General features: G+C 49.0%; 1 protein-coding gene across 4 annotated transcripts; it reads left to right on the forward strand.

The window, feature by feature from the left end:
* Window positions 1-261: 261 nt before the first annotated feature.
* C8H20orf96 (chromosome 8 C20orf96 homolog) lies at window positions 262-21,814 on the forward strand. Of its 4 annotated transcripts, none has more exons than XM_027624033.1 (11): window positions 262-722; window positions 987-1,035; window positions 1,614-1,731; window positions 11,190-11,302; window positions 15,144-15,302; window positions 17,458-17,557; window positions 18,425-18,582; window positions 18,663-18,764; window positions 18,858-18,998; window positions 19,652-19,770; window positions 21,311-21,814. In XM_027624033.1, exons 1-11 carry the CDS (start codon window positions 703-705, stop codon window positions 21,369-21,371), a joined length of 1,140 nt encoding a protein of 379 aa, XP_027479834.1. In that variant the 5' UTR covers window positions 262-702; the 3' UTR covers window positions 21,372-21,814. The 4 variants fall into 4 exon arrangements, with proteins under 4 accessions (XP_027479834.1, XP_027479836.1, XP_027479837.1 ...); XM_027624036.1 differs by having other exon boundaries at window positions 266-722; window positions 936-1,035; window positions 21,311-21,812; XM_027624034.1 differs by having other exon boundaries at window positions 270-722; window positions 18,912-18,998; window positions 21,311-21,808.
* Window positions 21,815-25,421: the final 3,607 nt, after the last annotated feature.

The following is a 25,421-nucleotide window of genomic DNA, read 5'->3' on the forward strand; positions in this document are numbered from 1 at the left end:
TATAGAGAGGATGATAGGAGAAAAGGGGAACTGCTGGGGCGGTATCTTAGAGAAAAATGAGGAGGGTAGGATTCGGTGTACAGTTGTCGAAATCGGTCTGAACAGGCAGTTTATACAGTCACAGGAGGGAGACAATTAGGTGGGTAAATGAAGTGATGTGAAAATGTGGGTTTACTGGGGCGCCTGGGTGGTTCAGTCGTTAGGCGACGGGCTCCCTGCTCGGCGGGAAGCCGGCTTCTCCCTCTCCCACTCCCCCTGCTTGTGTTCCTGCTCCCGCTATCGAGGTCTCTGTCAAATAAATAAACAAAATCTTAAAAAAAAATGTGAGTTTACTAATCCCCATGATTTTCTTAGTGAAATAGGAAGCAAAGTCATTAGACAAGAGTAAGGATGGAGAAGAAAGTGATGGAGGTTTGATGAGAAGGAAATATGACATAATTCTTTAGGATGATGGGTGGGGCCCAGTTGAGCAGGCTGTGGAGAGCTCCGTTTCTCCTTGAGAGATTAGTCCCTCCGGGCGCTCGGTAGTCTGCGTCCGTTTCCTTGGAGACGGAGACGAGGGACGGGTCTCGCTGGGAAGTTTCAGTGGCCTAGGTTACCACGCGGTCCACGCTGAGGCAAGAAAGTCGGAGAAGCCGAATAATAAGTATAGCAAGAGAGCAGGCCTCCACGGACTCATTACTCGTCTTCCATTTTCCCCCAATGGCGCGCGTCTTTCCGAAGTAGGTATAAGAATCGAGAGGTGGTGGGGTGCGCATGCGTGTCCGCCTTTGCTTGGTCCGGGCCTGGTTGTCTTTTGACCCCGCCCTCTCTCCGCCCACAGCTCCCTAGCCCCGCCTCTCCCTCGCGCTCTCCCACCTCCCGCTCCCTCGGGCTCTTAGTGAACTGTGGTCTCTGTGGAGACTTCACGCCTGTTTCACGTTTGTTGCTTACAGTCCCAAGGGTGGGGAATGATGGAAGTTCTTTCCCGTCCCAACTCTTTCCAGACCCAACCGCTCTGGGATTCGCTCCACAGTCCACAACTTCCAGAATCCGGTGAGTCCGGGAGGGCTGGGGAGGAGATGGGGGCTTGCTGACCCTGGGTCTGCAGTCCGCCTGCCCTCATGGCCGCGACTGTCCCGGCCGATGGAATCTGGAGATCTGAATTCCAGCCCTACCTGTGTCACACATTTGCTGTAGGACCCGGAGCCGAGCCCCCGAACCTGTTTTCGCACCACCTTATCCGAATGTGAGGGTATATTATACTGCTCTATTATTCATCTCTCATTGCTCCTCTGGTTTCCTCTTGGGTCTTTTCCTTGCCTTGTGTTTAAGAACTGTGTGCCACAGTTCTTAGCACCTCACAGCCTGGATGTGCTTCGTAAATTACGGCTGGCTGATAAAACAAGTGATAGCTAACATTTATGGAGCACTTATCACATGCTTTACAAATATCATCTCTTGGCGTTCTCCCATCAATCTGTGGAGATAGGTTTTATAATTAGATCTAGTTTACAGATGTGAAAATTGAGGCTCAGACCTCAAAAGTCACTTGCTCAAGGTCACAGATATCTGTAAGGGGCAAAGCTGGGATTTGAACTCATCAGGCCATGTGACTTTTTTATATCTGGTAGGATTATGTTCCATGGCAGCGGTCCAAGCAGAAAACCAAGTCACCTACTCTGCCTCCCATCCTACAAACCAGAGGCCACCAGAAGAGCAAAACGAAGACTTTGACTAGCGTCCTGCCAGGTGGGCAGAGGCACTTGAGGCCGGATATGGGAATTGGGGACAGTGTATGCCCTTGGCCTTTGGTGACATCAATTATATTAGAGTAGGCTAATTGCTATGACAAACAATCCCCAGGTTTCAGGTATTAGTACAGAAGCTTATTTCTCATTTATGTCAAAGTACATTTGTGGATCTGCAGGGGTGGAAGTAATCTTTTCCACATGATCATGCAGGGATCCAGGCTCCTTCAACCTTGTGGCTCTGACAGTTTGTAAGGCCTTGAAGTCCTCTGCTTGATTCAGAGGACTGCATTCAGTCTGCATTCAGCTGGTAGAGAGGGAAGAGAGAGAGAGAGAGCAAAAATATCGGTAATTTTGTTGGCAGTTTTTTGTTCAGGGCCTAGATTTGACATGACCTGTATCACTCCTACTCATATTCCAGTGGCCATAACTCAGTCATATGACCACCCTTAATCACAAGGGAAAATGAGAAATGTCCTGCTGTGTGTCCAAGAGGAAAATAAAACAGGGTTTGGTCAACTCAGGATAATCTCTGCCATGTCTTTGTTATGCCATCCAGGGGAGTTCTCATGCCCTTGGCTGAGTCAGACATGGGTTCACATCTTGGCTCTGCTGTTTACTATCTTGGAAAAGCCATTCATCTCTCTGAGCTTTAGTTTTCTCGTTTGTGATATGAGGACCTGATAAGATTGTTGCAAGAATTAAATGAGAAGATCTATATAAAGCATTGTTGCTCTCAACCTTATCAGACCCAACATTCCTTTTTTTTTTTTTTTTTTTAAGATTGATTTGTTTATTTGAGAGAGAGAGCATGAGCAGGGGGTGAGAGGGAAGCAGACTTCTTGCTGAGCTGGGAGCCCAACATGGGGCTTGATCCCAGGACTCTGAGTTAATGACCTGAGCCGAAGGCAGTCACTTTTTTTTTTTTAAGATTTTATTTATTTATTTGACAGAGAGACACAGCCAGAGAGGGAGCACAAGCAGGGGGAGTGGGAGAGGGAGAAGCAGGCTTCCCGCGGAGCAGGGAGGCAGCCTGACGTGGGGCTTGATCCCAGGACCCTGGGATCGTGACCTGAGCCGAAGGCAGACGCTTAACAACTGAGCCACCCAGGTGCCCACGGAAGGCAGTCACTGAACTGACTAAGCCACTCAGGCACCCCCCCCAATATTCCTTTTAATAACAAATACTTTGTAATATTCCTTTAGTATCTGAAATAAATTTCATACGTAATATAACCTACCTATATATATAATTAAAAAACTTAATATAATACCCAAAGTGTAAAGTAAAAGGAAAGTTACTTATAGTTAAAAAACATATATTTCATTATGTAAATGCCCAGGATGTGCTGTACTAGAAGATATGTCAAAGTAGTCAGAAGGGGAGATGTGGAGTCATGGTGAATGTAACCACTGCAAATGCAGACTGACATGTGGTGGGGTATCAGGGACTCAGATATCCAGACGGATGTTTCATTGTGGTCATGATTTCCAAAGTGGTGCCCATCTCTTGGTAAAGTTCTGAACAAAACAAAGTACAATCTTCCCTTGAATATAGCTGCTTTCCTGGAAAATTTAGCATTACTGTAAAACTCTGCAAAATATTCTTTGTGTTTATATGTGAAAAAGAGTCAGGTTCTGGGAACAGATCATTACAAATAAGGTTTTGTTTACCTACATCAGTATCTGCTAGGGTTTTGGAAAGTCATGCAGGACATAGGAGAATTCTGTGTTCCATGGGGCTGTCTTGTTCTGGGGGATATCTAGCGTCCCTGGCCCCCACCCCCAGATGCCTGTTGGGACCCCCAGTATTTGAGAGGACCACAAATCCTCTCTACCAATGTAGAGGACGATCTAAAACATCGTCAAGAGTCTTTGATGTAAAGTGCTGAGCACAAGGCCTGGTGGTAGTGACAGAGTTTTTGACTTTGGCTCTAGACCCTATTCACACAGCATCTACAAGGAAACACTTTCCTTTCTTTCACTGGGGAAGGAAAGGTATGTATGGTGAGGTATGTAACAGATACAACCATGGTAAGAACAAGAACAATTAACATATACCAAGCCCTTAGGTACTGTTCTCAGCACTTGACCCATATCACTTCATTTAATCTTCTCAACAGCCCTGTGAGGTGGGTGCTGTTATTACCACCTCCTCTTAGAGATGAGGCATGGACAGGTGTAACTTTGAAGGTCACAGGGAGGAGGATGGCAGAGCCAGGCTGTGACATTTGGCAGTTTGGCTCCAAGAGGCACAATCTTTTTTTTTTTTTAAGTGTGAGGGGAGGGGCAGAGGGAGAGAGAGAATCTTTTTATTTTATTTATTTACTTATTTATTTATGCGGGGGAGGGGAGAGAGAGAGAGAATGAGAGCGTGCAAGCATGAGCTGGGGGAGGGGCAGAGGGAGAAGCAGACTCCCTGCTGAGCAGGGAGCCCAATGTGGGACTCGATCCCAGGACCCTGGGATTATGACCTGAGCTGAAGGCAGACGCTTAACTGACTGAGCCACCCAGGTGCCCCGGGAGAGAGAGAATCTTAAGTGGGTTCCACACCCAGCATGGAGGTTGACAGGGGGCTCCATCTCACAACCCTGAGATCATGAGCTGGGCCGAAGTCTGGAGTTGGATACCTGACCAATTGAGCCACCCAGGCACCCCTCCAGGATGCACAATCTTTTTATTTTTATTTTATTTTTAATTTTTTTTGAGAGAGAGAGAGAGCGAGAGAGCATGAAGGGTGTTGGGGGCAAAGGAAGAGGGAGAGAGAGGATCTTAAGCAGGCTCCCATGCTCAGCATGGAGCCCGATGCAGGGTTCAATCCCATAACACCGAGACCATGACCTGAGCCAAAAATCAAGAGTCAGACACTCAGCCAACTGAGCCTCCCCGGTGCCGCTCCAGGATGCACAGTCTTAACCATGTATTAGTGGGGAGAAACATGGATCTGAGTTGATGTTCCAGTTTCCCTTGTAATCCCGTCTAGGTTACTTGTCACAGTCCCAGTCTGCAAGGATTCCTGCCTTTATGCCAGTGAAATCATCTTTGTAAATTATAATGATGAAAAGAGCTACCGCTTGCTCAGGACTTATTTTGTGTTGTGAAGGCATCATTCATTCATTCATTCATTCATTCAGCAGCATCCATTTGCTGAGCACCCATGTGCCCAGCAATGGGCTGAATGTTGTTGACTCATGGTGAAGGAGACAGATTGGGTTTCTAGCTGTGTAGAGTTCACGGTCCCAACCTCAAAATGTTACTACACAAAACTTTAAATTTTTTTTTTAAGATTTTATTTATTCATTTGAGACACAGAGATACGGAGAGGGAGAGAGAGAAAGCATGAGCAGGGAGAGAGGCAGAGGGAGAAGCAGGCTCCTCGCTGAGCCAGGAGCCCAATGTGGGGCTCGATCCCAGGACCCTGGGATCATGACCTGAGCCGAACGCAGACGCTTAACCATCTGAGCCACCCAGGCGCCCCACTACACAAAACCTTAAATACACTTGAGGTGGATGGATAAAAGGAGGTCATCATTTCATTCATTCCTTACACCTGGGAGATGATCTCATCACCTTTTTACAAATGAAGGAACTGAAGCTTAGGTTGGTAACATGTCTTATGCAAAGTCATGTCCTTGAGGGCAGCTTTTTTGTGTTAAAAAAGATAAACCAGCTGATTCCACCAAGATGGAGTAGCCCCATTCCTTCTTGGTCCCCTCTTTTACACCTAAAAAAAAGCCCTGGATGTAACACAGTGTACACAGAGGGCTCTGAAAACTGGCCTTCATGCTACATCTCAACAGGGGACTGTCTGCAGTAGGATCCAGAGTATTATTTAAAACATCAAGGATATAGTAAAAATCACTTGTCATACCAAGAATAAGGAAAATCACAACATGAGTGAGAAAAGAAGGATACCAACATCGAGATGAATCAGATAGAATGATCTGAGTGTTTTTATTTACAGATGACATGCCCGTCTATGTAGAGAATCTTAAAAAATCTACTGAATTTAAGAGAAACTGGAATTAATAAGTGAGTTCATCAAGGTTGCAGAATACAAGTACACAAAAATCAATCACATTTTTAAAGCTTCTCTCTCTTTTTTTTAAATGTGTTACTCTTGGTCTCGTTTTTTTTTTTTTAAAGGTTTTATTTATTTATTTGACAGAGAGAGAGAGACAGCTAGAGAGGGAACACAAGCAGGGGGAGCGGGAGAGGGAGAAGCAGGCTTCCCGCTGAGCAGGGAGCCCGATACGGGGCTCGATCCCAGGACCCCGGGATCATGACCTGAGCTGAAGGCAGGCGCTCAACGACTGAGCCACCCAGGCGCCCCTAAAGCTTCTTTTATTTATTTATTTAGAGAGCGTGAGCACAAGCTGGGGGAGGAGAAGAGGGAGAGGGAGAGAGAGGATCACAAGCAGGCTTCATGCACCCATCACGGAGCCCCACGCAGGGCTCGATCTCATGACTCTGAGATCATGACCTAAGCTAGAATCAGGAGTTAGATGCTTTAACTAACTGAGCCACCCACGTGCCCCAATCACATTTCTATGTACTAACAATGAATATGGGGAAACCAAAATTAAAAATACATTTATAATCCAAAGAAATAAAATATTTTTTAAAGATTTTGTTTGTTTTTTCAAGTAATCTCCATACCCAGTGTGGGGCTCATACTCACAACCTTGAGATCAAGAGTTGCACTCTTCACCGCCTGAGCCAGCCAAGTGCCCCAGAAAATGAAATATTTAGGTGTAAACTTAACAAAGGAAGTATAGGACCTATATGCTAAAAATTACATAATGCTAATGAAAGAAATCAAAGAAGACCTAAATAAAAGGAGAGACATACTATGTTTACGATTAGAACACTCCACATAGTAAAGATGACAGTTCTCCCCAATTTGATTTCTACATTTAATGTAATTCCTGTCAAAATCCCAGCACAGTGTTTTGTAAACAGACAGGTTTATTCTAAATTTTTTTAAACATTTATTTATTTATTTATTTATTTATTTATTTGAGAGAGAGAGAATGAGAGATAGAAAGCACGAGAGGGAAGAGGGTCAGAGGGAGAAGCAGACTCCCCGCCGAGCAGGGAGCCCGATGTGGGACTCGATCCCGGGACTCCAGGATCATGACCTGAGCCGAAGGCAGTCGCTTAACCAACTGAGCCACCCAGGCGCCCCAGGTTTATTCTAAATTTTATATAGAAAAGCAAGGCCCTGGAATAGATAAACTATTTTGAAAAAGAAGAATAATGCGGGAAGAATCACTTTACCTGATACTAAGGATATTATTAAAGCCAAAGTAATCAAGATAGCATAGTATTGGCAGAGAGATAGATACATAGATCAATGGAGCAGGCTAGAGAAACCAGAAATAGAGCTACACAAATATGCCCAGCTGATTTTTTTTTATAGGGGTTAACAAGGTTTTTTTTTTTTAAGATTTTATTATTTCTTTGACAGAGAGAGACACAGCGAGAGAGGGAACACAAGCAGGAGGAGAGAGAGGGAGAAGCAGGCTTCCCGCGGAGCAGGGAGTCTGATGCGGGTCTCGATCCCAGGACCCGCCCAGCTGATTTTTGACAAGGCTGAAAAAACAGCTCAGTGGAGGAAAAGAAAGCCTTTTCCACAAATGGTGCTGGAGCACTTGGACATCCATAGGCAAGAAAAAGAACCTTGACTTAAGTCCAAATGTAAATGTAAAATGAAATAAAAATTAAATGTTAAATGTAAAACTAAAACTTTTAGAGAAAAATATAGGAGAAAAAAAATCTTTGAGACCCATGTCCAAGTGAAGAGCCCTTAGACTTTCTACCATGATCCATAAAAGAAAAATGAAATTAATGGATAAGTTGGACATCATCAAAATTAAACACTTGTTCTGTGAAAGACTGTGAAGAGGATGGAAAGACAAGCTACAGACTTGGAGAACATACTTGCAAACCACCTCTTGACAAAGGCCTGCTATGCGGAACCTATCGAGAACGCTCAAAACTCAACAATTTCTAACAACTGAATTGAAAAACGGGGCGCCTGGGTGGCTCAGTCATTGAGCGTCTGCTTTCAGCTCAGGTCGTGATCCCAGGGTCCTGGGATCGAGCCCCGTGTCAGGCTCCCTCCTCCGTGGGAAGCCTGCTTCTCCCTCTCCTGCTCCCCCTGCCTGTGTTCCCTCTCTCGCTGTCTCTCTCTGTCAAATAAATAAATAAAATCTTTAAAAAAAAAAAAGAAAAACAATTCAGTTAGGAAATGGGCAAAAGAGGGACACCTGGGTGGCTCAGTTGGTTAAGGGTCCGGCTCCTGATTCGGACTCAGGTCATGATCTCAGGGTCATGGGATGGAGCCCTGCGTCAGGCTCCGTGCTCAGTGCTGGGTCGGCTAGGGATTCTCTCCCTCTCCCTCTGCCCTTCTCTCCCACTCACTCACACGTGTTCTCTCTCTCTGAAATAAATAAATCTTAAAAAAAAAATGGACAAAAGATATGAAGGGATGTTTCATTGAAGAGGATATCCAGATGGTAAATAAGCACACGGAACCTGAAAGATACTCAACATCATTATCCATTAGGGATATGCAAATTAAGCCATAATAAGTTGTCACTACGCACCTAGCAGAATGGCTAAAATGAAAAATGGTGATTACACCAAATGCTGGCCAAGAGGAGAAACTGGATCATGCATGCATTGCTGGTGGAAGTGTAAAATAGCCCAGCCGCTCTGGAAAAAAGTATGGCAATTTCTTTTTCTTTTCTCACAGAGAGACAAGAGCATGGGAAGGATTGGGGAAGGAGCATAGGGAGAGGGAGAGAGAGAATCCAAAGCAGACTCTAGGCCCAGCCTGACACGGGGCTTGATCTCATGACCCTGAGATCATGACCTGAGCTGAAATCAAGAGTCACTTAACTGACTGAGCCACCCAGGCACCCCAGTATGACAGTTTTTAATGAAACTAACATGCAGTTCTCACCGTGCTCCAACAATTGCACTCTTGGGCATTTATTCCAGTGAAATGAAAACTTACGGTCACACAAAAACCAGTGCATGAATGCTTCATAGCAGCCTTATCATAATACTCACAAACTGGAAGCAATCCAGAGGTCCGTTAATGGTTAAATAAGCTATGGTACATCCATACCATGGAATACTATCCACTAATAAAAAGGAAAGAATTATTGATATAGTCAATAGCTTGGATGAACCCACAGAATTTTGCTGAGTGAAAAAAACCAATCTCAGAAGTTATATACTCTATGATTCCATTTATATAGCATTCTGGGAATGACAAAATTCCAGAAATGGAGAACAGATTAGTGATTGCCAGGGGTTAAGGACAAAGGTGGGGGTAGCATGGTAAGGGGAGGGAAGAGAGTGTTGCTGTAAAAGGCAGCCTGAGGGATGCTTACGGTGATGGAAATGTTCTATATCTTGTCCGTCTTAATGTTAATATCATGGTTCTGATATTGTAGTTAGTTTTGCAAAATGCTACCATTGGGAGAGACTGGGTTAAAGATACATAGGATTTCTCTGTAGTCTTAAAATTTTTTTTTTTAAGATTTTATTTATTTATTTGATAGAGAGAGACACAGCAAGAGAGGGAACACAAGCAGGGTGAGTGGGAGAGGGAGAAGCAGGCTTCCCACTGAGCAGGGAGCCCGATGTGGGACTCGATCCCAGGACCCTGGGATCATGACCTGAGCCGAAGGCAGACACTCAATGACTGAGCCACCCAGGAGCCCCGGGATTTTTTTTTAAACTTAAATTCTAGTTAGTTAACATACAGTGCAATAATGGTTTCATGTATCTTTTAAAAAAAAGATAAAGCAGGGCTACTACCACTAATGAAAATAAATAGTCATTATTAAAGGTACAAATCTCCCTAAGTATTTAAGTTTGACTTACTAATCTTATAATTTTTATAAACACTTCTAAGGGGGATTTTGGAACTTGGTTAATTAGGTTCCCCTAATCCTTTTAAGCCACATTTTAAAATTTAGTATATTCATTTTTCATTTTCAAATAGTTTACTTGTCTGATTAACAAAAACCACTGAGCATTTAAATAATTCTTGTACAACTAATAAATAAACTTCTAGAAATGGGTAATCTATGTTCTCTTAAAAGTTTTGGTAATTTATACACATTTAATAAAAATGTCTTAAATCTTTAATGTAAAACAAATCTAAATCAAAATCTCATTTAAATTAGAACCACAAGATTAATCTATTAATCATTCCATCTTTTAAACAATACAATTAAATATCCAATATATACAGATAATTCATAACTGTAACACAAGATTATTTTAATTTACTTCATCACTTCAATTGTTAATACTAAAATTTTCCCGGGTTCACTGTATTTATCCATTAAATAAATAATATTTTCTGAAAAGTACTGTGCTGCACTTGGAGTGGGGGTTTTGGTGGGTATTGAGAATGTGGCCTCAGCATTCAAGATGATGTGGGTGATTTGTCTCAGGCCGGTGCCTGAGAGGAAGCAGGGGTTCTGAGAACATGCCCTCCAAATGCTTTATTCTGATCTGAAATATTTCCATATAGTCCTTATCTGGAAGGACCACAGCTTTTTTTTTTTTTTTTTTTAAAGATTTTTGACAGAGAGAGAGACGGGAGAGGGAACACAAGCAGGGGGAGTGGGAGAGGGAGAAGCAGGCTTCCCGCTGAGCAGGGAGCCTGATGCGGGGCTGGATCCCAAGACCCTGGGATTGTGACCTGAGCTGAAGGCAGACGCTTAACTGACTGAGCCACCCAGGCGCCCCAAGGACCACAGCTTTTATAAGTGTTTCAGACAGCCATTTGGGAGTTTTGCCCAGCTCCTGTGCCTTTGTGTAGGGCTGTGGTCCTAATGCTAAGCCTCAGGTCATCAGTAGTGACAGTGACAACTAGGAATGCCTATTCAGCACTGAATATGTGTCAGTCACTATTCCAAACACTTGAAGGTATAGTAAAATCTTATTTAATCTTCAGGACAACCCTATGAGGTATGCATGATGATGACTCCTGTTTTATAGGTTGGAACAAACCGAGGGACAGAGAGGTCAGGTGACCTGCCCAAGCTCACATGGCTAGTAGAAAGCAGAGCCTGGATTCGAACCCCGGCTGTCTGGCTCATTAGTTCTTGCCCTTAACCCCTGCCTCATCTGACCTTGCTACCGGCCAGGTTGGTGGGAGAGACTATGGGCACCTGGTCGGCCCCTGTTGCTGCTCCTCTCTTCCCCTCTGTCCATACCCATAGCCATATGAAAGTCCCCGGCGCAGAGCGGGGCCTGGGAGCTTACTGATGGATGTGAGTCCCATCCTCTGCCTCACTGTCACGGACTATAAGTTTGAGACTGGGTGGGGCTGGTGCTCGGGCCGTCTCCTGGATGGTGCATTCCCTGAGACCTGCTCCCAGGCCTGCCTGTACCCTCACTCCCTCTCTGCTCTTTCCCATGCCCTAGGGTTGCATTCCAAGCCCACCATGTTGATGACAAGCCAGCTGAGGAATCCACAAGAAAAGCACAGAGGGAGGTTGGACTCTGGGAAGATACAGGCCAAAATCCGGCTATTGAGGGTATGAGCATCCTCCCTACAGGCACTGGGGCTCGGGGTAGGGATGGGGGGGTGGGGGAGGGGGACGGTGATAGCAAACATACACTGAACATTTTGCAGGTGCCAGACTTGACTCATTTCCTTATCAGCAGTGCCATAGGCGTGCTTATCATCACCCCCCTTTTACAGATGGGAAACTGAGGTTCAGGGAGATCAAGGACTTGTACCAGGTCGCATGGCTAGAAACATGGCAGTACTAGGGATCAAAGCCGGTTAAACAAGGTGTTTGCCTTTGTGTTGAAGACCAGGAAAATGATCAGAATCCTCTTTTTTGTTTCACTACATTAGGAACACAATCTGGTGGCTTGTTCATTTAAAAATTTCCAGTAAATTAACCTTTCATGGAATACAGTGCACCTCAAAGCAAAGCTCAGAAGCTATTACATTTTTCACATCATCCGATACAGCTTAGATAATTAGCGTTCTCACCATCTATTGCTTTTTTATGGCTTCTGAACAATGTTTCAAAGTATTTGAAATGACTAAAAGAGGAGGAGTCTTTTGTGTCCCAGGCAGAAAATAGAATACTAAATACTACAAATGCTACAAAATACTGGAGAAGAATTAGTACTTTCTTCAAGAAAGTTTTAAGAGCTCAGTGAACAATGACTACTATATAAAGAAATAGGGAAGAATGTATTTGCTTTGAAACCTTTTCTTCCCTTTAACCTTCAATATTGCAGAATGGTTCAAAGGCGGCCCAACGTTCTTAAAGGAAGAGCTCATATTTCTGGTGTTATTTTTATCCTGACTTTAGAACTTGGACAATTTGGCTCTGAAGCCTGGGCTCCCAACCCATTCCTAATGTTGTCTCTTGTGATCATTCAGTCAGTTTATTGAATGCCTACTATGTGCCAGGCCCTGTTCTAAGTGCAAGGATTCACCAGTGATGTGGCCTCCGACCTTAGGGAGCTCGCATTCGACTTTGGGAGACAGATAATAAACAAGACAAATTTAAGTATATAATATGTGCCATGGTGCTAAGGGCAATGAAGAAGTGTAAAGGTAAAGTTAGGGGCTAGCGAGGCACAGAGGAAGAGTGACCGTGACCATTTTAGACAGGGTCGTCAGAGAAGGCTGCTTAAATGGTGACATCTTAGGGAAGAATGTTCCAGACAGAGGAACCGCAAGTGCAAAGGTCCTGAGGTGGGTGTGGCTAGAGCAGGAGATGAAGAAAGCTGGTGGGTGTAAGGGAATGGATGATGACTTGTTTGTAGTTCTGTAATCCATGCTTAGGCTTTGTGTTTCTATGTTGAGTAAGACAGGAAGACCCTGGGGGATTCTGAGTAGAGCAGAGACGTGGTATGACCTAGGTTTTCACAGGAATCCTTGGGCTGCCGCTGCTGCTATGCAGAGATGGACCGTGGAGACAAGGAGGAAACAGGAAGGGAGCAGAAATTACTCAGTTGGTTTGCTCTTGGAGATGGAATAGGATACTGACTCTGCCTCTCAGTCTCAGGACAATTATTTGTTCAATCTCCAGCTCTTGAGGGAGTGCCTACTATGTGCCGGGCACCGTGCCAGGTGTTGGGGACACAGCTGTGACCATGGTACTCAGAATCTGTGTGCTTATGGAGCTTACACTGTAGTGAGGAGACCTATAATAAATGAATTTAAGAAACTCAAAGAATAGTTAGTCATCAGTTTATTCAGCCCATACTTATGGAGCTCCAGGCACCGTCCTGTGTGCTGTGTCCTACAGCTGGGTCGGGACAGCCAGCCCCCCTGCCCTCCTGGCTGTGCCATTCAGGTGGGGGAGACAGGTAAGAAATAAGAAAAATAAGACAATAAGATAATACAAAAAACATATAATTACAGACTGGGGTTAAGGGTCAGGAAGGAAACAAACTAGGATTTCTGCACTCAATCTGGTGCTCAGGGAAGATCCATTTCTAGAGCAGAGGTCATTAATTCTACAGTTTCTCCAAATCCCCTGGGAATGGGGTGTGTGCAAAGGAGACACATTCCTGGTGCTTTCCCCAGCGATGTTGGCTCCGTGGGGCTGAGAATAGTGCCAAGTGAGGTAGTGCATGTGAAGTGCTGAGCAGAGTTTCGCGCCTATAATAAACACTCTGTACATTTGCACTCTTACTCTTATTATTATATGAGGAATATGGGAGCTGAGGGCCAGGAAAGGGGTGGCTTCTAGTGAAGGACAGAGAAATGAGGAAGAACAGAGGAAAAAGGAAGAGAGTGCGTAGGCACGGCAGAGCTGGAGGGCTAGAGCCGGTGAGAACAGTTATCAGCTCTGGTTCCTGCGTGCACACTGAGGGTGCCAGGCACCGCCACTCACTGGCTTGGCTGTGAACATTATCTCATTTGTTTTTTCCAGCAGCTCTCCGAAGCGAGTGTTAGTTTCCCAACCTTTAGAACAAGTATAGCAGGGTTCTGGGGGGCTGACTCGTTTGCCCAGGTGCCCCGAGGGAGTAAGTGGCTGAGTTGGTGTTTGAACCAAGTGGGTCTAGGCCTAACATCCAAATCTGAATACCCCACGAGGCTCAACCAGCCCGCTCGCTTCCTTGTCTTGTGGTGGGAGAACAGACAGTGGGAGTCAGAAGTCTGGCTTCCCGGTTCCGGTGCCATGACTTTCTGGCTGTGTGACTTTAGGCAAGTCACTTAACGCCTGCACGCTGCTGTATCGGCAGGACAGCCTTGAGGTGCGGTCCAACCGCCCCCGCGCGATCTTGGCCTCCGCCCTCTGCACCTTGGTCCTGCCCACAGGCACCGCCCCCTTGGGCCCTCGGGCGCCATCTCCTGGCCTCTCCCGGCCGGTTGCGCAAGCTGCTTCCCCCCTCTGGAAGATGCATCTCTCCCGCACTTCGACCCCCTCAGCTGGGCTTTGGAACCGGACCGAAATGGGGGCTCATCCCAACGCCAGCATTTATTAGCTGGGGGACTTCGAGTTAACCTCTGAGCTCTGTAAAATAGAGCACAAAGCACCCACCCTAACGGGGATGTTGTACTTGGCACACAACAGGTAGGTAGAGCTCCAACCACCAGCATCAGTCCTCACGCAGTGTTGTGTATGTCCGTATAAGCCCTACAACAACCCCGTGGGGTGAGCCTCCATTTATCAATAAAATAAGAGTCAGTAAACATAGGGCCTTTGGATGAACTGATACCACCTGCCGTGTGCCCGGGGAGGCCCAGTGCCCAACACATAGTAGGCCCTCAACAATTCTTGTTGTTATTATTGTAGATTTTGTGTACCTGCTGGAGGTGACCTTAGCAAGCCCCTTACCCTCTCAGCCTCTCCTTGTTTCCGCGGGGCGATGGCTGAAATGAGAGGGTACTCATTCAGCTCAGCTGCCTGATGAACAACGGTAGCGATTATCATCCACTTGGCTTCCCCGCTTTTCCAGACATCGCCCATCACCTCCGCCCCTTTCTTACCTACCTGGGGTGTTTTCTATTTTTATTACTACCGTTACTACTGTTTTTATTTTTTTTAATTTTTAATTTTTTTAATTTAATTTTTTTAATATTATTTTATTGATTCTAAGAAGCCAGTGATAATAAGGTACAGCCTTATCTTATTTCCCACGAACAAATTTTGTCAATTAGATGGTGACATGCCACCCGTTGTAAGAGGCGTCCACCTCTGAGATGTAAAATTCGGGAAAATGGGCGTTTCAGAACGGATGCAATAGTTCAGGGGCTCTGACCCGCAGACAATGGGGCCGCCTTTACCAGTCGAGACCACAAGGGGGCGTGCGTGCGGCGGGAGGGTCCCTAGGCTCCGGGAGGATCCGGCCGCCGCACGCAGCACCACCTCCCATCCTTGCCCTCCCCTCCGCCTGCAGACGTTGCTCAGGAACCGGCGAACCACACTCCAGGAGCTCTCCAACCATGAGGTCTTCCTCACCAAGCTCAACTGGGAGCTGATCAAGGCCATCCAGGACATGGAAGACAGCTCGGCCCTGAAAGTGCGCACGATGCTGTATCGGCAGGACATCCTTGAGGTGAGGTCCAACCGCCCCCGCCCGATCTTGGCCTCCGCCCTCTGCACCTTGGTCCTGCCCACAGGCGCCGCTCCCTTGGGCCCTCGGGCGCCATCTCCTGGCCTCTCCCGGCCGGTTGCGCAAGCTGCTTCCCCTCTCTGGAAGATGCATCTCTCCCGCGCTTCGCCCCCCCTCAGCTGGGCTTTGGAACCGGACCGAAATGGGGGCTCATCCCAACGCCAGCATTTATTAGCTGGGGGACTTCGAGTTAACCTCTGAGCTCTGTAAAATAGAGCACAAAGCACCCACCCTAACGGGGGTGTTGTACTTGGCACGCAACAGGTAGGTAGAGCTCCAACCACCAGTTATCAGTCCTCACGCAGTGTTGTGTATGTCCGTATAAGCCTTACAACAACCCCGTGGGGTGGGCATTATTATCTTTATTTCACATAGGAAAAAACGGAAACAGAGGCTGGGTAACTTGCTCAAGGTCACCCTGAAGCTCACTCACCTAGCAAGGGTCAGAACTGGGACTTGCACACAGGCCGTCTGGCACCAGGATCTGGCTTCCTTCCACCGTGCTGTGGTTACCACCCTCAGCCAGTGGTGCTGCTCACAGTCTACGGGTGGAGCAACTTTTCCCGAGAACCCCGGGGGCATCCTCTGCCTCCTCTGGGAGAGCTGGAAGGGAAAGCTGCCAGAGGAGAGCTGGAAGTTCACGGGGGACCCAGGACTTGGGGCTGGAGGAGAGGCAGAAGAAATGGTTTCATGGAGCAGTAAGATGAAAGCCGGGTCTTGGGGACTTAGTCTGCTCAGGTGACCGTAACAAAGCACCATAGACCAGGTGGCTTCCGCATAGAAATTTATTTCTCATAGTCTGGAGGCTGGAAGTCCAAGATCAAGGCGCCAGCAGGGTTGATGTCTGGTGAGGCCTCTCTCCTTGGGGTGCAGATGGCTGCCTTCTCTCTGGGTCCTCACATGGCCTTTCCTTGTGCCTACATGGAGGTAACTCTGGGGTCTCTTCCTCTTCTTACAAGTACACTACTGTTACCGGATTCTGCACCCTTTGGACCTCATTTAACCTTTATTACCCCCTTAAAGGCCCTATCTGCACAAACAGTCATATTGGGGGTTAGAGCCTCAGCATATGAATTTGGGGGTACACAGTTCAGTCTACAACACAGGCCAAGGATTGCAGAGTCATTTAGCCCAAGGGGACTTAGTAGAATATTCTCCAAACTTAGACAAAATCATTGTTGATCTTCTGGCATTGATCCATTAATATAATTTTTGTTCATCCTGAGTGCTCCCTGTGGGCCCCTGGGAGACAGTGATCGGTGGGACCCTGTCCACATCAAGCTGTCATTCTAGTGGGGTCACAGGCAGAAAGTCATTTGTATATACTGCCATGGGGATGGGGATCTGGGGAGCTGAGAGGGGCCTCTCGCCCAGACATGGGAGGGTCAGGGTCAGGAAGGCTTCCTGGAGAAAGTGATGCTTGGGTTGAAACCTGCAGAAGTAGGTGTTAACTGGTAGAGAGCAGGAGAGTGTTCCAGGCAGGGGAAATGGGTGCAGAAGGCCTGTGGAGAGAGGGGGCATGGCCAGCTCAAGGAGCCACACATTGGCATAGGCCAGCTCCGGGAGGGCCTTGTCAGCCAAGGTAAGGAGTTAGGGCAGAGGGGAGCCCCTGGAGGGTTTTAAATAGGGGAGGGATAAGGTCAGCTTTTTTTTTTTTAATTGTTCATTTTTAGACAAAGATCATCCTGACTGCGGCGTGGAGCAGAGATCGGAGGAGGACCGGTTAGGGGTAGCTGTGGTGGTGTTTGAGGCAGGAGATGAAGAGAACTTGAGTAGACAGTGGCAGTGGGGACGGAGAGAAGGACATGGCTTTGAGGGCTGTTGGGGTTAAGTCCATCGCACTTGGTGACGTTTTGAAAGAGGGTGGAGTGGGGACCGCTGTCTGGGTTCGGGCCAGTGCCTGGGTGTGTGGTAGAGCCACCCGCTGGGGTGGGTGGTAGGAGAGGGCCCCGTTTGGAGCGGCTGGGCCAGCCTCCGGTCAGGTTCCTGGGTCTGGGAGCGGGTTTGGGTCTGGGGAAGTGCCGAGCCCCCCCGAGAGCCCATGCCTCGGTAGCGCCAGGAGAAGTTGTGGGGCCAGCTGACCCCGCCTCTCCCACAGACTGTCATGGATTTCTTGGAGTACTCGAACAAGAAGAAGCTGCAGAAGCTCAAGTGTGAACTTAAGGAGTGGGAGGAGAGGGAGGAGGCCAAGACGCAGTGTAAGAATCCCTGGCGTGAATTCCTTGATCCCCTCCCTGGCTTCGGGGAGGTCAGCGGGGCATTCATCTTGCACCTACCTTTTGGAAACCAGTAGGCCCAGCATCTCCCCTGTTAGGCAGATGGGATTGCTAAGATGCAGAGCTAATAGCTTACTTCTCGAGCACTGAACACAGCACTTCCAGGCCCCCCGAGGCTTCGGATGTGTGGGCACACTCTCAGTCATTGCAACTACCTGTGAGGCAGGGACTATTCGCCCATTTTACAGATGAGAAAGCTGGAGCTAAAGGAAGTGCGGTAGCCTGCCGAAGGTCATAACAGCTAGGAGCCAGGATCCAGCCCCATCCTGCCCCTGCTTCCCGCCACTGTCACCGAGTCAGTGGCTCGACCATGTCCCAGGTCTTCTGGCTTCCATTGCGCTGAGCCTGTGGTTTCTTTCCCTGGAGCAGACTGGAAGCCTTCTGAGGGGAGGGGTGGTGTGTCAGACCCTGGGGACACTGCCCATGGAAGGCATCAATACAGACTTTGTCTTAATGGTCATTTCACGGGAGTCTGTGTTGCCCCATCTCCCTGGGCTCGTTGCCATGGGAGCATGTGCATGAGGAGACTGAGGTCCAGGGAGGAACAGTCTTGGCGAGGGCCACACAGTAAGTCAGTGGCAGAGCTGAGACTTGTCTGGGGATCTTGCCCTGGTTTAGTCTCTTTCCTACCCAGGTTTGCCTCTTCTCCTGCGGGGGGTAAAAGACTCTAGTGTGAGCTCACTTCAACCAGACCCCAGTCCCTTGGCCAAGGAGAGCTTTGCCTCCCAGATCTCCTGGGAGGGGTCCTTGAGGGAGGATCCTGCCTCCTGTCCCTCCCGACCTCTCCAGCCCTGGCGCGGCAGGTGGAACAGCTGAATGCCGAGATTGAGAAGACCTACAAGGAAGTGAGCTTCCTGAGCACGTACATGGACCACGAGTATCCTGTCAGGTCGGTCCAGATTGCCAACCTTGTGCACCAGTTGCAGCAGATAAAGGACAGCCAGCAGGTGGGTGAGCCCCTGGCCCTGCCCTGCTGGACCATACTGGAGACAGGGCTGATGGCCCACACCCTCCTGCTGGCCCCTAGGATGAGCTGGATGACCTTAGTGAGATGCGCAGAATGGTCCTGCAGTCGTTGTCTAATCAGATTCAGAAGAAGAAGAAAAAGCTTCTGAAAGCTCTGGTGGTGGTGAGTGGTGGGTGTCCAGGTCCTGCTCCAGCCCTGCTTCCTTCCCCATCATCTGCCTCTGGGCCCCCTGCATCCCCCGCTGGTCTCTACCAGGCACTGCTGCCCGGGAAGAGGCACCTGGGGGCCAGAACTCTTCTCCGTCCGCAGAAAAGCCAGCAACCCCATCAGGAGGCTCTTCTGCAGAAGACCCAGGACAGCCAGGACATGCTGAAGTGCATGGACAAGTTCAGAGAAGTGAGTGGGCATGGAAGGGGACGGCCCCTCTGTGAGGGAGCAGAAAGGCAGGCCCCAGGACCTGTGGGAGTCAGGCTTGTCCTGATCTGGCGTTGGCCTCGCTCCTAGCTAGCGCCGTTACTGTCCCTTGCCACTCACCTGAGAAGGAGGTTAGTGCGGGCCCAGGCCTTGCCTCATTGACCAGCATCACCAGGGATGACCCATTAGCAGCATCACCAAGCATCACCCGCTCACCCATCATTTTACTGTCATTGCCACCCCCTATCTTCACCGCTTAATTCTCACTACTGACCATCACTCGTTAGCTGTGTTAATGAACTTCACCATCACCACCGCATCCATTTTCATTATCATCCTCCATCCACCGTCAGTGTGAGTGACCTTCACCGTCTCTGCCAGCCCCCATTCATTCTCATCATCAGGTACTGCCCCCCTTTGCCACCTGTCTCCGTGCTCCCCGATCTCCGCGCTGTGTTCAGCACCATCAGACGTTGGCCCTAACTCTCGAGCAGCCCTCCAGAGCTCAGGAGGCCCCATGACCAAGCCGTGCCATCTCCCTAGATGGCCTTCCTCCTCATCCGGGTTGCTCTGTTCTCCCTTCTGGTGGGGGACATCGGGCTCCTCACACTCCCCTGCTGTGCTTCTCCCCTCAGTTTATCAACCAGTTGGAGGAGGAAATACCCATATTGAAGGCAGAGGTGGAGCAGCTCCAGGTCCAGGTCCAGGAGCCCCGAGAGATCATATTTGCGGACGTTCTGCTTCGGAGACCCAAGTATGTGATCTGTTTTGGCAGTTGCTTCTTAAACCCGCCATGCTGTGTCCTCGAAGAGGCTCTCTGTTCCCAGGGAAGGCAGCCTGGTGGAGAAGGCAGAACCCCGGACGGGGTGCAGGGAGACCTGGGTCTCGCCTCGGCTCTGCTGCTGACCATGTGGCAGACGTGACCTTTCCTGTCTCTGGGCCTCCGTGTCCCATTAGTACACAGGAAGCTGAGTTACATAATCTTTTTGGACTCTTCCGGGTCCCGGATTCCATGTTTCCATGGACCCCTAAGCTCCTGGGTGTACCCCTAAGCTCCTGGGTTGTTCCCTAAGCTCCTGGGTTGTTCAGGAAGATGGACTTGAGTAGGGTGGCTGGCTCCAGGCAAGAAGGGCCTGGAAGACACTCTGTAAGGAGAGAAGGTTGTGCTCTGTGCCTGGCTGACTCCTGGGCCCCAAAGGAAGAACTTCCTTCCTTCCGAAGCCAGTTCTCCGCCTGCCTTTCTTGGGTCAGGCTCTTTGTGGCAGAGCTTGGGGAACCCACGAGGCCAGGCCTCTCCAAGATGTCACACAGGCCCTGGGGCACCTCAGTGCAGAGCCCTCAGGTAGAGGGCAGACCTCAGAAGACAGATGCTGGCTAGAGATGGAAATTTGGGCATTGTCAGTATAGAGATGCTTTTTCTTTTTACTATTATTATGGACAATTTCAAATATACAGACAGTAGAGAGAATATTTTGATGAATACTCAGTTGCCCGTGTGGATTAGAAGTTGTTATGTTTTTGCCATACTGGCTTCATCTTCATTCCTCCGCTTTTTCTTGTGAAGTACTGTAAATTGCAGACATCCTGACATTTTGTGCCTGAATACCTCAGTGGGCGTCAGGAGAGTGTGGAAACCACGAGAGTGGATGAGAGAATTGGGACAAGGTGGAAAGAGCATGTGATCCTGTGGCCCCCTAAGCGTGCTGGTCCCTGCAACGGGGACTGTATTGCAGGCGGGAACGCGCTGTTCTCGCTCCTTGTGTGCAAAGGACACCTGTCAGTTACTGAGCACTTGGTCCACGTCAGCACTTAGTCTCACTTCGTCTGCCTGCCAAAGATCGAGGTTGGAGTTACTCCCACTTGAGCAGTGAGGAAACAGGCTGCCCTGGGCTCTGGTACACAGCCAGCGCTTGTTACATACGTGCCAACCGAGGGCGTGGGGCTCCAAGGGGAGTCGTAAGCTCAAGGTGACACGCAGCCAGGGGTCCAAGCTGGCCATTCTGACCGCACAGAGAGTGCTGGTCGTGAGAGGGCCCGCATTTCAGAGCCGAGTGCCTGCTCCCTCTTGACCTCAGACCTCTGGAGGGGAACATTAATCATGCCAAGCCCGTGCCTTTTTCATTTTTGGTGTGTGCGTGTGTGCACGCACACCCACATGCACACCAGTGTTTTGGGATGGGGCTCTAAGTACCAGTGTTCTGAAGAGCAGGGTGCCCCCGAGGGCGTGCTCCCCCACTCTGCAACTCTGGTGCCCCTGCTTGACTTCTCACCCCCTCTTTGCTCTTCCCTACCAGGTGCACCCCAGACATGGATGTCATCCTCAACATCCCGGTGGAAGAGCTGCTACCCTTCTAGATGTTGGGGTCAGGGGCCAGTCTTCTCTCCCTGCTCTTTACCCCATACCTGGAGCCTTGAATTGTCTTCTTCCATGACCGCGTGCCCACTCGGAGCCTGGTCTGCTCTCCCTCCCTCCCTCCCTCCTTTTCCTCGCTCCCTCCCTCCACCCTTCCTCTCTTCTTTCTGGTTGGTGCTGCTGCTTGGGCCAGGTGGGCATTCCCAGTCAAGTCTGCCATTCCTTTTGACCAATAAAGCTGGATTTGCATTTGCTCTTTTACTTGGAGATTTCCAGCTAGGCCTTGAGAAGAATGGACTTTGTCTTAAGATAAGGGGTGGGTAGGGTGCCTGGGTGTCTCAGTCGGTTGAGCGTCTGCCTTCGGCTCAGGTCATGATCCCGGGGTCCTGGGATCGAGTTTCACATCAGGCTCCTTGCTCTGCGGGGAGCCTACTTCTCCCTCTGCTTCTGCCTCCCTCTTTCTCTCTCTCTGTCTCTCATGAATAAATAAAATCTTAAAAAAAAAAAGATAAGGGGTGGGTAACTACGCTGACTGTATCTGGGGCCCAGGACTTCTCGAGAAGCGCCGAGCGAGACTAGCTTGGGCTGCGCTGTTCCTGGTGCGGTGGGAGCCCAGCTTCTCTCCTGATTTGTGCTCACACCTGTTGAGGCCTGTGCCAGGGCAGAGGGGAGACCCCCCGAGCTGATGGCCCTGGGAACTTGCCGGGTTTTCCTCGCTGATGGCCATCCCTCTTCTGGCCCATTGTCTGTCTGTCCAGTGCTTGTACCCCAGGTTTGCGTGGATGTGAACACACACTCTTACTCAGACGCAGAGTTAGGCGCAGCCCCCCACCATGTGCTGGCTTGGAGATGTGCTGCCCGAACCCCCCTTCAAGCAAGGACTGTTGCTGCAGTTACTGGGAGCGCTGTGGGCACGTATCCTTCGGTGGTCAGACCCTTTGGGGTTTGCCTCGCACCTCATCCAAGGTCAGTCCCCTTCTCACATCCGATGACTGCTCCGTGTGCAAATACCAAAGGCCCAGCCATCTTGGCCTCACTTGGGACACCTCTGAAGGCCTCTTCTGGCTCCAGCATCCCATGTAGGGTCAACTGAAACTGTCCCTGGGCTTGCATGACAACTGACTGCTCCCTCTGCCCAGACCTGCCTACTTCTGCTGTCCTCCGTTGATTTCCAGATGCTCAGTAGTCAACATCCTGCTTCGCACTCGGCCTCAGGGCCACTTCCCCGGGGACCCAGACTGCTGCAGATCCTCAGACCCTCTGGCTGCTCACCCATCCACCCTGCCTACAGAGAGACTTTGGGTTACAGGTTACAGGACACCTGACCAAATTGCCCTAGACAGTAAAGGGCTCAGGCAAATAAATGTTCAAGGTGAGGCAAGGCTTTATCCAGACATCAAGTGACGGCACCAAGGACCCAGTTTCTGTTTCTCTACTTGGTTCTCCAAGGTGTTCTCCTCCTCCTGAGGCTGGTACTCCTGTGGCCGCAGTATGGCTCCCAGCATCTCCTGGGGGGTTGCAGCTCCTTGTTCACGTCCTGCTGGAAAGAGTGTCTCTGTTCCAGAATGTTCAGCCAAAGTCTTCATATTCACTATGACTGGCCTGGCTTATATCGCATGCCCACCTTGAACCAGTCTAGGAGCTGGAGAGTGCCTACTGGTTTAGTCTAGGTTACGTGCACTACCCTTGGAGCAGGGGAGGGGTGGTTGGGGTGGAGCACGTGACCTAGGTTAAGCCAGTAGGCACCTTTAGAACCATATGGATTGCAAAACAGAAATGGACAACGGTTTTTTTTTTTTTTTTTTTTTTTTTAGATTTTGTAATTTTGTCGGGGAGAGGGGCAGAGGGACAGGGAGAGAGAGAATCGATCTTAAGCAGGCTCCCAGCCCAGCAGGGAGCCTGATGTGGGGCTCCATCGCATGACCCTGAGATCATGACCTGAGCCAAAATCAAGAGTCCCGACACTTAACTGAGCCACCCAGGCGCCCCTAAAGATTTTATTTTTAGGTAATTTTCACAGCCAACATGGGGCTTGAATTTATAACCCTGAGATCAAGAGTTGCATGCTCCACTGATGGAGCCAGCCAGCACCCCAGAAATGGACAACGTTGAACATAATAAGAGCAAACACTTAGCTAACACTTACTCTATGCTTCTCATATACTTAATGACTATTAAGTATATACTTAATGACTATTAAGTCCACACAAGGTCAACCCCTTTGAGGTAGGTATTGTTAGCATTTCCATCTTACAGATGAAGAACCCACTACATGAAGAGGCAAAGAGATTTTCCAAAGTCACCAGGCATAAGGTAGTTCACTCTTTTTTTTTTTTTTTTGAGATTTTATTTATTTGACGGAGAGAAAGAACAAGCAGGGGGAGCAGCAGAGGGAGAGGGAGAAGCAGACAGCTGAGCAGGGAGCCCGATGCGGGGCTTGATCCCAGGACCCTGGGATCATGACCTGAGCTGAAGGCAGACGCTTAACCAGCTGAGCCACCCAGGCGCCCTGAGGTAGTTCACTCTTAAAAGCACTGTCCTGTCAGGAGGTCAGCTGAGCTGAAGAGCTGAGCTGCCAGGTGTGAGAGCAGCCAGCTAAGACAATTCAAGACTAAAGTGACAGTCAAGCCTTTCATTGCTTACTTAGTGCAAGGAAGAGGCTAAACCAGAGAAAGTGCTTCCATCCATTCCTTTTTCCCTAGGGAATGGCGCCCACGGTCAGGTGGATGAGTGCCTGGGGGTGGTCTCACTGCTGAGGGAGCCCCGAACAAAAGGCTCCTGCAGTTTTATGAATCTGGGGGCCCCCATCGGCAGTTGGGGTGGGGAAGGAAAGTGCGGGGTCCCGAGGTAGTTGGGAGACAAGTGTCTTCAGGGTTTCCCCTCCCCTCTGCCAGGGAGGGGTTGGCAGGGGCACCCGAGGAGGGTGTTGGTCGCTGAGTTCTTGGCTGCTCCCCACTCAGAGACTGCCAGGCACTGGCTGGGCACCCAGGCTGGGGCGTGGAGGGTAGCTTCCTGGGAGGACTGCCAGGGGGAAGCCTTTGTTGTGGCCTATGGTTGGGCCTAAAAAATCACATAGGCTTTCAGCCAGGACCTGGACACCTTATAGTGAAGGAACAAATGAATTCTGGGAAGGAAAACCAAGGAAGGAAGCCTGAACATACAGATTCCGTCACATTGCACACAGTCCTCGTGCCTCCAGATGCGACAGAGAGTAACCCCACACTGCACGGCGTACACGGATCTTCCCCACTTAACCAGGGCTGCACGTGGGTCAGACCTCGTGTGCACAGGGATGCCTCCACACACGTGCACATGGGTACACACCAGGACTGTCTTAATTCATAGAAGGAGGACCCTCGTTACATGACTTGTCAGGAATTCTATGTCCTGGTCAGCTTTGTCCCCAGTAATAATGCTGCATAAGAAACAGTGGAAACTGAGCCACCCAGGTGCCCCAACACAAGTTATTTTTTATCTTACAGTTCTGTAGGTCAGAAGTCTGGCACAAATCTCAAAAGGCTAAAATCAAGGTGTCAGCAGGGCTGTGTTCTAGAGCAGAGGCTCTAGAGGAGAATCTGTTTTCTCCAGCTTTCAGAGTCTGCATCTATTCCTTGGTGTGTGGCCACTGCCCCAGCTCCAGCCCCAGAAACTGCAGGTCAAGTCCCATCTCCCGTCCCTCTGGCTTCCTCTTCTGTCCTCTTCTTCCACTGTTAAGGCTCTGTGACATTGTATCCGCCAGGATAATTCAGGGTGATCTGTTTCCAGGTCAGCTGATTAGCAACTTAATTTTATTTGCAATCAGAATTCCTTTTTGTCGTGTAACATAACACACTCCCAGATTCTGGGGAGAGGATGTGGACATCTCTAGGGGGCTATTTTCTGCTTACTGCAGTCTGCTTTCTGGACTCCAAAGGTTCCCATCCATCCCACATGCAAAATACATTCACTTCGTCCCCAAGTCTCATCCTGTGATAGCATCAACTTGAAGCAAAAAATTCTTACCTGAATCTCATCAGCTCAAAGGTCCCCTATCTCATCATCTGAACTAGGTA

Source organism: Zalophus californianus, chromosome 8 (assembly GCF_009762305.2).
Source record: "Zalophus californianus isolate mZalCal1 chromosome 8, mZalCal1.pri.v2, whole genome shotgun sequence".
NCBI lineage: Eukaryota > Metazoa > Chordata > Mammalia > Carnivora > Otariidae > Zalophus > Zalophus californianus.

Bases quoted from the DNA above. Each gene is read 5' to 3' on its own strand.
- C8H20orf96 (XM_027624033.1), top strand. From the start codon at position 703: ATGGCGCGCGTCTTTCCGAA. The intron at 11,303-15,143 runs GTATGAGCATCC...CTCCGCCTGCAG, and splicing joins CCAAAATCCGGCTATTGAGG to ACGTTGCTCAGGAACCGGCG. The intron at 17,558-18,424 runs GTAAGAATCCCT...CGACCTCTCCAG, and splicing joins GGAGGAGGCCAAGACGCAGT to CCCTGGCGCGGCAGGTGGAA.